Genomic DNA, 15,527 nt, shown 5'->3' on the forward strand with positions numbered 1-15,527 from the left:
TGAGATGTGGCTGTAGGTTCAGACTGTCTTTGTCTCATTAGAGTGTGAGATGTGGCTGTAGGTTCAGACTGTCTTTGTCTCATTAGAGTATGAGATGTGGCTGTAGGTTCAGACTGTCTTTGTCTCATTAGAGTATGAGATGTGGCTGTAGGTTCAGACTGTCTTTGTCTCATTAGAGTGTGAGATGTGGCTGTAGGTTCAGACTGTCTTTGTCTCATTAGAGTGTGAGATGTGGCTGTAGGTTCAGACTGTCTTTGTCTCATTAGAGTGTGAGATGTGGCTGTAGGTTCATATTTCAGACTGTCTTTGTCTCATTAGAGTATGAGATGTGGCTGTAGGTTCAGACTGTCTTTGTCTCATTAGAGTGTGAGATGTGGCTGTAGGTTCAGACTGTCTTTGTCTCATTAGAGTGTGAGATGTGGCTGTAGGTTCAGACTGTCTTTGTCTCATTAGAGTGTGAGATGTGGCTGTAGATTCAGACTGTCTTTGTCTCATTAGAGTGTGAGATGTGGCTGTAGGTTCAGACTGTCTTTGTCTCATTAGAGTGTGAGATGTGGCTGTAGGTTCATATTTCAGACTGTCTTTGTCTCATTAGAGTGTGAGATGTGGCTGTAGGTTCATATTTCAGACTGTCTTTGTCTCATTAGAGTATGAGATGTGGCTGTAGGTTCAGACTGTCTTTGTCTCATTAGAGTGTGAGATGTGGCTGTAGGTTCAGACTGTCTTTGTCTCATTAGAGTGAGAGATGTGGCTGTAGGTTCAGACTGTCTTTGTCTCAGACTAGATTCAGACTGTCTTTGTCTCATTAGAGTGAGAGATGTGGCTGTAGGTTCATATTTCAGACTGTCTTTGTCTCATTAGAGTGTGATATTTCAGCATAAATCTGCATTTGCAACACTTACCCCACTGTTATAAGGTTTCAACTTACAAGACCATCCCAAAATACATTTTTGTCATATAGGCTCTGAATCTAAACCAGGCTTCCTGCGCCATGATTGAACGACTGATTGACTGACTGATCCCCGTCTGTCTGTTTCAGGGGAACAACTTCCCCGTGAGTACATCTTTGCCACCCAAGGCCCTCTCCCCGGAACCAAGATGACTTCTGGAGGATGGTGTGGGAGCACAACGTGTACAACGTCGTCATGGTGACGCAGTGTGTCGAGAAGGGACGGGTGAGTCGGAGATTGGGGAGGGAGGGAGGAGGGAGGGTGGGGGGTGACAGATGTGTTTCCATAGTGACTCAGAGAAATAAATAGTTCCTAAAGAACCCTGATAATGGTCAGTAATCTAAATCATTGAGCACTTGACATTATGCTTGACTGGGATTAACCGAACACGTCCTCATTCACATCGACGGGGCTGAAGTGGAGCTGGTTGAGAGTTTCAGTTCCTTGGTTTCACATCACCAACAAACTATCATGGTCCAAACACACCAAGGAAGTCGTGGCGAGGAAAGACAATGCCTCTTCCCCTCAGGAGACTGAAAATATTTGCCATGGGTTCCCAGACCCTTAAAAACATATACAGCTGCACCATCGAGCATCCTCACCGGTTGCATCACCGCCTGGTATGGCAACTGCTTGGCATCCGACCGTAAGGTCCTACAGATGGTAGTGAGTATGGCTCAGTACATCACCGGGGCCAAGCTTTCTGACATCCAGGACCTCTATACCAGGCCGTGTCAGAGGAAGGCCCTAAAAATTGTCTAAGACTCCAGTCACCCAAGTCATAGACTGTTCTCTCTGCTACCGCACGGCAAGCTGTACTGGAGTGTCAAATCTCGGTCCAAAATTGCCGCTACTCAATGTTTATTACCTATGCATAGTCACTTGACCCCTACCTACATGTACAAATTACCGCATCTAAACTGTACCACCGCACACTGACTTGGCACCGGTATCCGCTGTATATCGCCTCATTATTGTCATTTTATTGTGTTTCTATTGTTTTACCTTAGTTTATTTCTTAAAACTGCATTGTTGTCTAAGACCTTGTCAGTAAGCATTTCACGGTGAGGTCTACACTTACGGTATTCGGCGCATTGTGACAAATACAATTTGATTTGACATAAAAAGTCTGATATTATTGACTTTACTTTGTGTGGGACATTTTGGATGGGTGAATGGATGGGGATAGATGGATGGATAGAGGGTGAATGGATGGGGATAGATGGATGAATGGATGGGGATAGATTGATTAATGGTTGGGGATAGATGGATGGATAGAGGGATGAATGGATGGGCATAGATGGATGAATGGATGGCTATAGATGGATGAATAGAGGGGTGGATAGAGCGATGAATGGATGGGGATAGATGGATGAATGGATGGGGATAGATGGATTAATGGTTGGGGATAGATGGATGAATAGAGGGATGAATGGATGGGGATAGATGGATGAATGGTTGGGGATAGATGGATGGATAGAGGGATGAATGGATGGGGATAGATGGATGAATGGATGGCTATAGATGGATGAATAGAGGGGTGGATGGAGGGATGAATGGATGGGGATAGATGGATGGATGGATAGAGGGATGAATGGATGGGGATAGATGGATGGATGGATGGGGATGAATGGATGAATAGATGGATGGATGGAGGGATGAATGGATGGGGATAGATGGATGGATGGATGGATGATGGATGGGGATAGAATGATGATGGGGAATAGATGGGATGGATGAATAGAGGGATGAATGGATGGGGATAGATGGATGGACGAACAAACAAACAAACAAATGAATGAATAAATGAATGAACTATTCAATAAATAACTCAATCCCTTAATCAACCAGTCAGTCAGTCAGACAACAAACCAAGAGATCTAATGGTCTAACCGTGGCCATTGTTGTCCCCGTCCAGGTGAAGTGTGACCACTACTGGCCGGCTGACCGGGAGCCTCTGTACTATGGAGACCTGGTGGTTCAAATGCTGTCTGAGTCTGTCCTGGCTGAATGGACAATCAGGAGTTCAAGATCAGCTCTGTGAGTAACAATCACCTCAGAAACAATCACTCAGAAACAATCTCAGAAACAATCACCTCAGTAACAATCACCTCAGAAACAATCACCTCAGAAACAATCCCTCAGAAACAATCACCTCAGAAACAATCACCTCAGTAACAATCACCTCAGTAACAATCACCTCAGAAACAATCACCTCAGTGACAATCACCTCAGAAACAATCGCCTCAGTAACAATCCCCTCAGTAACAATCCCCTCAGTAACAATCACCTCAGAAACAATCACCTCAGTAACAATCACCTCAGAAACAATCGCCTCAGTAACAATCACCTCAGTAACAATCACCTCAGTAACAATCACCTCAGTAACAATCACCTCAGAAACAATCACCTCAGTAACAATCACCTCAGTAACAATCACCTCAGTAACAATCACCTCAGTAACAATCACCTCAGTAACAATCACCTCAGTAACAATCACCTCAGTAACAATCACCTCAGAAACAATCACCTCAGAAACAATCACCTCAGAAACAATCACCTCAGAAACAATCACCTCAGAAACAATCACCTCAGAAACAATCACCTCAGAAACAATCACCTCAGTAACAATCACCTCAGTAACAATCACCTCAGAAACAATCACCTCAGTAACAATCACCTCAGTAACAATCACCTCAGTAACAATCACCTCAGAAACAATCACCTCAGAAACAATCACCACAGATAATATGGCAGCTTCTCTGTTACTGTCACTCTATTGAAAGCTGTAGCCCAACTGAAGAGCTCATTAGGACGACCTGTTTTTATATAAACCATCAGTAAGACAGATAAAACTGTTCAATCCTGATCCTGATCTGCAAAGTACATTCTAGACCTAGTGTGGAGGTCCGACTTTATTTATGTTTAAATGTATTTATTTATATTTTATTTAACCTTTTATTTAACCAGGTAAGTCAGTTAAGAACAAATTCTTATTTACAATGACGGCCTATCCCGGCCAAACCCGGACAACGCTGGGCCAATTGTGAGCCGCCCTATGGGACTCCCAATCCCGTCCGGTTGTGATTCAGCCTGGATTTGAACCAGGGACTGTAGTGTCGTCTCTTGCACTGAGATACAGTACCTTAGACCGCTGCGCCACTCGGGAGCCCCCATAAGGGAGATACCCTGCATTTCCTGTCCTGAACATCCCTCATCTTGTGTCTCTTCAGGAGGGTCGTCCCAGCTTCCCTCGGGTGGTGAGACACTTCCACTACACGGTGTGGCCAGACCACGGGGTCCCCGAGACCACCCAGTCCCTCATCGAGTTCGTACGGACCGTCCGGGACTACATCGACAGGGCCCCCAGCACTGGAGCCACCGTTGTTCACTGCAGGTATGTGGAAGGGCCACATCGGTGTGTGTGTGTGTGTGTGTGTGTGTGTGTGTGTGTGTGTGTGTGTGTGTGTGTGTGTGTGTGTGTGTGTGTGTGTGTGTGTGTGTGTGTGTGTTTGTGTGTTTGCGTTTGCGTGTGTGTGTGTGGAGGGGTGTGTGTGTTTGCATGTGTGTGTTTGCGTGTGCGTGTGTGTGCATGTGTGTGGAGGGTGTGTGTGTGCGTGCGCGTGTGTGTGGAGGGTGTGTGTGTGCGTGTGTGCGTGTGTGTGTGCGTGCGTGTGTGTGCGTGCGTGTGTGTGTGCATGTGTGTGGAGGGTGTGTGTGTGTGTGTGTGTGCGTGCGTGTGCGTGTGTGTGTGCGTGTGTGTGTGTGTGTGTGTGTGTGTGTGTGTGTGTGTGTGTGTGTGTGTGTGTGTGGAGGGGTGTGTGTGTGTGTGTGTGTGTGTGTGCGCGCGTGCGTGCGTGTGTGTGTAGATACCAGTGTAGATGTAAACTTAGCGGAGTCAGAGGGTTCATCTCCCATCAGAAAGAGTTTCTCCTTGGCAGACGTCAGTCAAAGAGAAGAGCAGCAACGTGAGAAAAATGTATTGAGGCCGGTTTAATAATTGATCAGCTAAATACATGAGACTCGTCCCTCGCAGGAGTAACGGATTACATGTAATCCACTACATATAAGGGATTACAACAAAAACAGTAACTGTAATCTGTTACCAGCTAAAATATTGTAATCAGATACTTTTGAAAACTAGATTATTACTTGAGGATTACTTTTAAATTAAAAAAAAGATGTTTGCGAGAATAAAACAAATCTATTCTCACTTCTCTGTTTTCTCAATGACATTCAAATCAGCGTTGAAAAAAGGTGGAAGTTTAAGTTTGTTCCGCCTGAGAGAGTCTGACCACCAATCAGAGACCACTATGATGACACACCAAATGATGACCACCAATCAGAGACCGCTATGATGACACACCAAATGTATTTGATGGATTGTGGGAAAAGAGCAGGATTAGGCTTTTGTAGAATACAGTCCAAGCTGTGTCTTCCAATGGTACGACTGCTGTCGGCATTAAAGATTATCCAACATGAATAAACGCTTGGAGGAAAGGATGACATCAGTGGTGTCGTCGACGGCGATTCAGATATGACTTATTACTGATATCTACACAGAGCATTGATGTGAATCACACTGCTGCTCTCTCATTTAGCTGTTTGTGCTTTACAGATTATGGTTGTTGTGGACGGCTGTTCACAAATCTAAATGTGTATTTGAACCCAATAATAGTTGAATTCAAGAAGTTTAAGCTGCCTGTCAATCACTGTTTTGAAACCAGTGGACAGTCAGTTAAAAACGTGCTCTGGCAACAGCTGCATAGTGTGGATCCCAGCCTTTGGCTGCAATCCCAGCCTATGGAATAACAGCTGCATAGTGTGGATCCCAGCCTATGGAATAACAGCTGCATAGTGTGGATCCCAATGGAATAACAGCTGCATAGTGTGGATCCCAGCCTATGGAATAACAGCTGCATAGTGTGGATCCCAGCCTATGGAATAACAGCTGTATAGTGTGATCCCAGCCTATGGAATAATAGCTGTATAGTGTGGATCCCAGCCTATGGAATAACAGCTGTATAGTGTGGATCCCAGCCTATGGAATAACAGCTGTATAGTGTGGATCCCAGCCTATGGAATAACAGCTCCCAGCCTATGGAATAACAGCTGCATAGCGTAGATCCCAGCCTATGGAATAACAGATGTATAGTGTGGATCCCAGCCTATGGAATAACAGCTGCATAGTGTGGATCCCAGCCTATGGAATAACAGCTGTATAGTGTGGATCCCAGCCTATGGAATAACAGCTGTATAGTGTGGATCCCAGCCTATGGAAGAACAGCTGCATGGATCCCAGCCTATGGAATAACAGCTGTATAGTGTGGATCCCAGCCTATGGAATAACAGCTGTATAGTGTGGATCAGCCATGGAATAACAGCTGTATAGTGTGGATCCCAGCCTATGGAATAACAGCTGTAGTGCAGATCCCAGCCTATGGAATAACAGCTGTATAGCGTAGATCCCAGCCTATGGAATAACAGCTGTATGCATAGATCCCAGCCTATGGAATAATAGCTGCATAGTGTGGGAATAACAGCTGTATAGTGTGGATCCCAGCCTATAGTGTAGATCCCAGCCTATGGAATAACAGCTGTATAGTGTGGATCCCAGCCTATGGAATAACAACTGTATAGTGCAGATCACAGCCTATGGAATAAACGTGGGGCTTTAATCGCTCTATCTAATTCAAGCTGATAAATAAAATAAAAAATCCATAGACCTAATGAACACACGCTCAAACTCACACACTTTGATAGACTTAAAGAGACGTTATGTAGTTGCTACATCCATTTTTTGTATTTATAAATGTATATTTGTATATATCCACTGATTCTGAATAATATAACTTATAAATGCCTCATGAGTTTAGTTCAACTGTCACACTCCATCAGAATCCAAAATATATGCCTGTTTCCCCCCCCCCATATTTGTAGACATTGTGAATGTAAACAAACACTGTATTGCCTCATAACATGGTTAAAACAATCATTGTGACATCATGGAGGGTCAGTCCTCGCATCCATAGCTCTGTCTATTAACCTGAGAGTGGTTACATTTCTCCAGGCCCGTCCTTCAGCCTTTTCACCAAAGCAGAGGCGGAGTGTCCATTTTGTTATTGTTTCATCTGTGGATTTGCCCTTTAAAACAGCTGCATATTGTCAATATATCAAAGCGTTCACCAACGAAAAGGTCAACAACAGGCCTATAACAAACGCACATGCCGCAGCATGTTTCACGTGTAAATAGCACTTTTCAGTAGTGCTCAAACTATGCCATTCCATTCTTTTTCAAATCAATGAGCCCAATCAGTCCTCCAGGAGCTGGCTAATAAGTCCTTAGTTTTGATCGATAAGCAGGATGTTTGCCACTTCCTCAGTTACTTTTCACAATGAGGGAATGTTTGGCCTCCGGGTTAAACAACTAGGCTGATCTATACTTCCATATTAACAAGTCCTATTCTGAAGACCAAGGGGTATAGCATGTATTGAATGACTGGAATTCTGATAGACTTTGGTTTTAATGTATGAACCTGGCTGATGGTGTCTGGACCACCCTCAGCTCTATATAGACAGAAATGAGATGAACCTGGCTGATGGTGTCTGGACCACCCTCAGCTCTATATAGACAGAAATGAGATGAACCTGGCTGATGGTGAACTGAATCCACCCTCAGCTCTATATAGACAGAAATTAGATGAACCTGGCTGATGGTGTCTGGACCACCCTCAGCTCTATATAGACAGAAATGAGATGAATCTGGCTGATGGTGTCTGGACCACCCTCAGCTCTATAGACAGAAATGAGATGAACCTGGCTGATGGTGTCTGGACCACCCTCAGCTCTATATAGACAGAAATGAGATAAACCTGTCTGATGGTGTCTGGACCACCCTCAGCTCGATATAGACAGAAATGAGATGAATCTGGCTGATGGTGTCTGGACCACCTCAGCTCTATATAGACAGAAATGAGATAAATGGTGTCTGGGACCACCCTGGCTCTGATGGATGAATCCTGGCTGATGGTGTCTGGACCACCCTCAGCTCTATATAGAGATGAACCTGGCCTGATGGTGTCTGGACCACCCTCAGCTCTATATAGACAGAAATGAGATGAACCTGTCTGATGGTGTCTGGAACCACCCTCAGCTCTATATAGACAGAAAATGAGATGAACCTGGGCGATGGTGCTCTACACTCCTTCAGGTTCAGATCCAGCAGGAATGTAAAGTTCACAGATAAGCCACAACACACTTTACAGGAAGGAGAAGTAAGTACGGGTCGTTAAACCACAACACATTTTACAGGAAGGAGAAGTAAGTAAGGGGTCGTTAATCCACAACACTTTACAGAAGGAGAAGTAAGTAAGGGTTGTTAAGCCACAACACACTTTACAGGAAGGAGAAGTAAGTAAGGGTCGTTAAACCACAACACACTTTACAGGAAGGAGAAGTAAGTAAGAGGTCGTTAAGCCACAACACACTTTGGGAAGGAGTAAGTGATTGCAGGTCGTTAAACCACAACACACTTTACAGGAAGGAGAAGTAAGTAAGGGCTTCGTTAAAGCCCACAACACACTTTACAGGAAGGAGAATTAAGTAAGGGTCGTTAGCTTACACTTTACAGGAAGGAGAAGTATGTAAATTCGTTAAGCCACAACACACTTTACAGGAAAGGAGATGTAAGTAAGGGTCGTTAAGCCACAACACACTTTACAGGAAGGAGAATTAAGTAAGGGTTGATAAGCCACAGCACACTTTACAGGAAGGAGAAGTAAGTAAGGGTTGATAAGCCACACACACTTTACAGGAAGGGAGAAGTAAGTAAGGGTCGTTTTCCCCCAGGAGAGTCCATTACTCGGCGGTGACTCTTTCTCCAGACGGGTATCTCTCTCAGCTACGGGAGTCTGCCATTCCCCTCACTGTTGGTGGCGTCTAGAGCCTAGACCAGTGACCTACTGACCCTGACCAGCTCCCCTTTATGTCCAAGATGTTAGATGTGCCGTCAAAGTGGAGAGAGAACTCTGTTAGTACTGGTGTACTGTGTTTCAGTGAAGCGTCCAGCTGGAATGATGTTATGTGCAGCGTGGATTGTGATTGACCGTCATCATTTATCATTACTGTGTGTGTGTGTGTGTGTGTGTGTGTGTGTGTGTGTGTGTGTGTGTGTGTGTGTGTGTGTGTGTGTGTGTGTGTGTGTGTGTGTGTGTGTGTGTGTGTGTGTGTGTGTGTGTGTGTGTGTGTGTGTGTGTGTGTGTGTGTGTGTGTCTGTGTGCTGTGCGTGCGTGCGTGCGTGCGTGTGCGTGTGCGTGCGTGCGTCAAAGGAGAAATCCTTCAATCAGGATGGTAGCTGTGTAGGCACACCAATTAAATTAAAAACCAATATCAAATGATTTTAATATGATTTACCGCAAGTGTATAAATACATGGACGTCAAAGGTAAATGTGATGTAAACTACATGAATCACTCTTCTCTCTCTTCCCTCTTCTCTCTCTCCCTCTCTTCTCTCTCTCTCTTCTCTCTCTTCCCCTTTTCTCTCTCTCTCCCTCTCTTCCCCTTTTCTCTCTCTCTCCCTCTCTTCCCCTTTTCTCTCTCTCCCTCTCTTCCTTTTCTCTCTTCTCCCTCTCTTCCCCTCTTCTCTCTCTCTCTTCCCCTTTTCTCTCTCTCTCCCTCTCTTCCCCTTTTCTCTCTCTCTCCCTCTCTTTCCCCTTTTCTCTCTCTCTCCCTCTCTCTTCCCCTTTTCTCTCTCTCTCCCTCTCTTCCCTCTTCTCTCTCTCTCCTCTCTTCCCCTTTTCTCTCTCTTCTCTCTCTTCCCTTTTTCTCTCTCTCTCCTCTCTTCCCCTTTTCTCTCTCTCTCCCTCTTCCCCTTCTCTCTCTTCTCTCTCTTCCTTTTCTCTCTCTCTCCTCTCTTCCCCTTTTCTCTCTCTCCTCTCTTCCCCTCTTCTCTCTCTCTCCCTCTCTTCCCCTCTTCTCTCTCTCCCTCTCTTCCCCTCTTCTCTCTCTCCCTCTCTTCCCCTCTTCTCTCTCTCTCCCTCTCTTCCCCTCTCTCTCTCCCTCTCTTCCCCTCTTCTCTCTCTCTCCCTCTCTTCCCTCTTCTCTCTCTCCCTCTCTTCCCCTCTTCTCTCTCTCCCTCTCTTCCCCTCTTCTCTCTCTCTCCCTCTCTTCCCCTCTTCTCTCTCTCCCTCTCTTCCCTTTTCTCTCTCTCTCCCTCTCTTCCCCTCTTCTCTCTCTCCCTCAGTGCTGGAGTGGGTCGTACAGGGACGTTCATGGTTCTGGACCGGGTCCTTCAACAGCTGGACAGCATAGGAACAGTGGACGTCTACGGCTGTGTGTTTGACCTCCGACTGCACCGCTCTCACATGGTGCAAACAGAGGTAACGCGGATAAAACCCTCAGTTCAACACAACGGTTTCCATCAGCTGGTACATTTCCATGGGTATAAAGAATGTCAATGTTAGCCAGTGATAATATATAGCCAGTGATCCCCAGTGATAATATATACCCAATGATAATATATAGCCAGTGATAATATATATCCAGTGATAATATATAGCCAGTGATAATATATAGCCAGTGATAATATATAGCCAATGATAATATATAGCCAGTGATAATATATAGCCAGTGATAATATATATCCAGTGATAATATATAGCCAGTGATAATATATAGCCAGTGATAATATATAGCAAGTGTTATTATATAGCCATAGATCATATATTGCCAAAGATAATACAATAGCCAAAGATAATATATAGCCAGTGATAATGTATAGCCATTGATAATATATAGCCAAAGATTATATATAGCCAGTGATAATATATAGCCAGTGATAATATATATCCAGTGATAATATATAGCCAGTGATAATATATAGCCAGAGATAATATATAGCCAGTGATAATATATAGCCAGAGATAATATATAGCCAGAGATAATATATAGCCAGTGATAATATATAAGTGATAATATGTAGCCAGTGATAATATATAGCCAGAGATAATATATAGCCAGTGATAATATATAAGTGATAATATATAGCCAGTGATAATATGTAGCCAGAGATAATATATAGCCATGAATAATAAATGGGGATGTGTATCAGAAAGTCGTGTTTCAGCAGAATCAAAGGGAAGGCTTCATCCTATTGATCTGCTATGCAGTGGTAATGATAGCACAATGTTTGTGCCTGAGACACAACGTCTTGCAATAGCTCCCCAATCATAATGCCTAGGCTTTAGCTTAGTGGGGATACCACCGTCTGTTGTCAAAATGGCAAAGGCACAATGTATTTAGCAGACATGTTGCATGAACAGTAGTATTGATGTGAATGCTGTCCTCCCCCAAAGCAGATGAACAGTAGTATTGATGTGAATGCTGTCCTCCCCACAGCAGATGAACAGTAGTATTGATGTGAATGCTGTCTCTCCCCACAGCAGATGAACAGTAGTATTGATGTGAATGCTGTCCTCCCCACAGCAGGCGAACAGTAGTATTGATGTGAATGCTGTCCTCCCACAGCAGATGAACAGTAGTATTGATGTGAATGCTGTCCTCCCAACAGCATATGAACAGTAGTATTGATGTGAATGCTGTCCTCCCACAGCAGATGAACAGTAGTATTGATGTGAATGCTGTCCTCCCCACAACAGATACACAGTAGTATTGATGTGAATGCTGTCTCCCCCCACAGCAGATGAACAGTAGTATTGATGTGAATGCTGTCCTCCCTACAACAGATGAACAGTAGTATTGATGTGAATGCTGTCCTCCACAACAGATGAACAGTAGTATTGATGTGAATGCTGTCCTCCCCACAACAGATGAACAGTAGTATTGATGTGAATGCTGTCCTCCCCACAGCAGATGAACAGTAGTATTGATGTGAATTCTGTCCTCCCCACAGCAGATGAACAGTAGTATTGATGTGCATGCTGTCCTCCCCACAGCAGATGAACAGTAGTATTGATGTGAATGCTGTCCTCCCACAACAGATGAACAGTAGTATTGATGTGAATGCTGTCCTCCCCACAACAGATGAACAGTAGTATTGATGTGAATTCTGTCCTCCCCACAGCAGATGAACAGTAGTATTGATGTGAATGCTGTCCTCCCCAGCAGATGAACAGTAGTATTGATGTGAATGCTGTCCTCCCCACAGCAGATGAACAGTAGTATTGATGTGAATGCTGTTTTCCCAGCAGATGAACAGTAGTATTGATGTGAATGCTGTCCTCCCCACAGCAGATGAACAGTAGTATTGATGTGAATGCTGTCCTCCCCACAGCAGATGAACAGTAGTATTGATGTGAATGCTGTTTTCCCCACAGCAGATGAACAGTAGTATTGATGTGAATGCTGTCTCCCCACAGCAGATGAACAGTAGTATTGAGGTGAATGCTGTTTTCCCCACAGCAGATGAACAGTAGTATTGATGTGAATGCTGTCCTCCCCACAGCAGATGAACAGTAGTATTGAGCAGATGAACAGTAGTATTGATGTGAATGCTGTCCTCCCCACAGCAGATGAACAGTAGTATTGATGTGAATGCTGTCCACCCAACAGCAGATGAACAGTAGTATTGATGTGAATGCTGTTTTCCCCACAGCAGATGAACAGTAGTATTGATGTGAATGCTGTCCTCCCCACAGCAGATGAACAGTAGTATTGATGTGAATGCTGTTTTCCCCACAGCAGATGAACAGTAGTATTGATGTGAATGCTGTCCTCCCCACAGTACCAGTACTCCTTCCTCCACCAGTGTGTTCGTGATGTCCTGAGAGCCAGGAAGCTCCGTAGTGAGCAGGAGAACCCTCTCTACCCCATCTATGAGAACTTCAACCCAGACTACTACCGTGGTAAGACTATGCCAAGACTATATATCAGACTACTACCATGGTAGGACTATACCAAGACTATATATCCAGACTACTACCATGGTAAGACTATACCAAGACTATATATCCAGACTACTACCATGGTAGGACTATACCACCACACCAAGCCTATATATCCAGACTACTACCATGGTAGGACTATACCACCACACCAAGACTATATATCCAGACTACTACCATGGTAGGACTATACCACCATACCAATACTATATATCCAGACTACTACCATGGTAAGACTATACCAAGACTATATATCCAGTCTGCTACCATGGTAAGACTATACCAAGACTATATATCCAGACTACTACCATGGTAAGACTATACCAAGACTATATATCCAGTCTGCTACCATGGTAAGACCATACCAATACTATATATCCAGACTACTACCATGGTAAGACTATACCAAGACTATATATCCAGACTACTACCATGGTAAGACTATGCCAAGACTATATATCCAGACTACTACCATGGTAGGACTATACCAAGACTATATATCCAGACTACTACCATGGTAAGACTATACCACCATACCAAAACCATATATCCAGACTACTACCATGGTAGGACTATACCACCATACCAAGACTATATATCCAGACTACTACCATGGTAAGACTATACCAAGACTATATATCCAGACTACTACCATGGTAAGACTATACCAAGACTATATATCCAGACTACTACCATGGTAGGTCTATACCACCATACCAATACTATATATCCAGTCTACTACCATGGTAAGACTATACCAAGACTATATATCCAGTCTGCTACCATGGTAAGACTATACCACCATACCAAGACCATATATCCAGTCTGCTACCATGGTAAGACTATACCAAGACTATATATCAGACTACTACCATGGTAAGACTATACCAAGAGTATATATCCAGTCTGCTACCATGGTAAGACTATACCACCATACCAAGACCATATATCCAGTCTGCTACCATGGTAAGACTATACCAAGACTATATATCCAGACTACTACCATGGTAGGACTATACCACCACACCAAGACTATATATCCAGTCTACTACCATGGTAGGACTATACCACCATACCAAGACTATATATCAGACCACTACCATGGTAGGACTATACCACCACACCAAGACTATATATCCAGACTACTACCATGGTAGGACTATGCCACCATACCAATACTATATATACAGACTACTACCATGGTAGACTATACCACCATACCAATACTATATATACAGACTACTACCATGGTAAGACTATACCAAGACTATATATCCAGACTACTACCATGGTAGGACTATACCACCATACCAATACTATATATACAGACTACTACCATGGTAAGACTATACCAAGACTATATATCCAGGCTGCTACCATGGTAAGACTATACCACCATACCAAGACTATATATCCAGTCTGCTACCATGGTAAGACTATACCAAGACTATATATCCAGACTACTACCATGGTAGGACTATACCACCACACCAAGACTATATCCAGACTACTACCATGGTAGGACTATACCACCAAACCAATACTATATATCCAGACTACTACCATGGTAAGACTATACCAAGACTATATATCCAGTCTGCTACCATGGTAAGACTATACCAAGACTATATATCCAGACTACTACCATGGTAGGACTATACCACCACACCAAGACTATATATCCAGACTACTACCATGGTAGGACTATATATCCAGACTACTACCATGGTGACTACCAAGACATCCAGTCTGCTACCATGGTAAGACTATACCAAGACTATATCAGCCTACTACCATGGTAGTGGTCCTTCTGTAGCTCAGTTGGTAGAGCATGGCGCTTGTAACGCCAGGGTAGTGGGTTCGATCCCCGGGACCACCCATACGTAGAATGTATGCACACATGACTGTAAGTCGCTTTGGATAAAAGCGTCTGCTAAATGGCATATTATTATTATTATTATATTATGGTAGGACTATACCACCACACCAAGACTATATATCCAGACTACTACCATGGTAGGACTATACCACCATACCAATACTATATATCCAGACTACTACCATGGTAAGACTATACCAAGACTATATATCCAGTCTGCTACCATGGTAAGACTATACCACCATACCAAGACTATATATCCAGTCTGCTACCATGGTAAGACTATACCAAGACTATATATCCAGACTACTACCATGGTAGGACTATACCACCACACCAAGACTATATATCCAGACTACTACCATGGTAGGACTATACCACCATACCAAGACTATATATCCAGACTATAGATATAGGTCTACCAATAGAATTACCATGACAGGAATGGACAGACGGCTGTAAGCCTACCAATAGAATTACCATGACTGGAACGGACAGACGGCTGTAAGCCTACCAATAGAATTACCATGACAGGAACGGACAGACGGCTGTAAGCCTACCAATATAATTACCATGACAGGAACGGACAGACGGCTGTAAGCCTACCAATAGAATTACCATGACTGGAACGGACAGACGGCTGTAAGCCTACCAATAGAATTACCATGACAGGAACGGACAGACGGCTGTAAGCCTACCAATAGAATTACCATGACAGGAGCGGACAGACGGCTGTAAGCCTACCAATAGAATTACCATGACGAGAACGGACAGACGGCTGTAAGCCTACCAATAGA

At 43.9% G+C, this 15,527-nt stretch overlaps 1 protein-coding gene across 1 annotated transcript; it reads left to right on the forward strand.

Annotated features, from left to right (window-relative positions):
• Positions 1 to 1,085: 1,085 nt before the first annotated feature.
• Positions 1,086 to 12,812, forward strand: LOC127918851 (receptor-type tyrosine-protein phosphatase beta-like; the record flags this gene model as incomplete). The annotated part of the gene is made up of 5 exons (XM_052502091.1): positions 1,086 to 1,175; positions 2,869 to 2,990; positions 4,184 to 4,347; positions 10,193 to 10,328; positions 12,692 to 12,812. Coding segments are annotated over exons 2-5 (451 nt in total), but the record flags the coding sequence as incomplete, so codon positions are not given.
• Positions 12,813 to 15,527: the final 2,715 nt, after the last annotated feature.

This window comes from Oncorhynchus keta, unplaced genomic scaffold, assembly GCF_023373465.1.
Source record: "Oncorhynchus keta strain PuntledgeMale-10-30-2019 unplaced genomic scaffold, Oket_V2 Un_contig_15109_pilon_pilon, whole genome shotgun sequence".
NCBI classification, from domain to species: domain Eukaryota; kingdom Metazoa; phylum Chordata; class Actinopteri; order Salmoniformes; family Salmonidae; genus Oncorhynchus; species Oncorhynchus keta.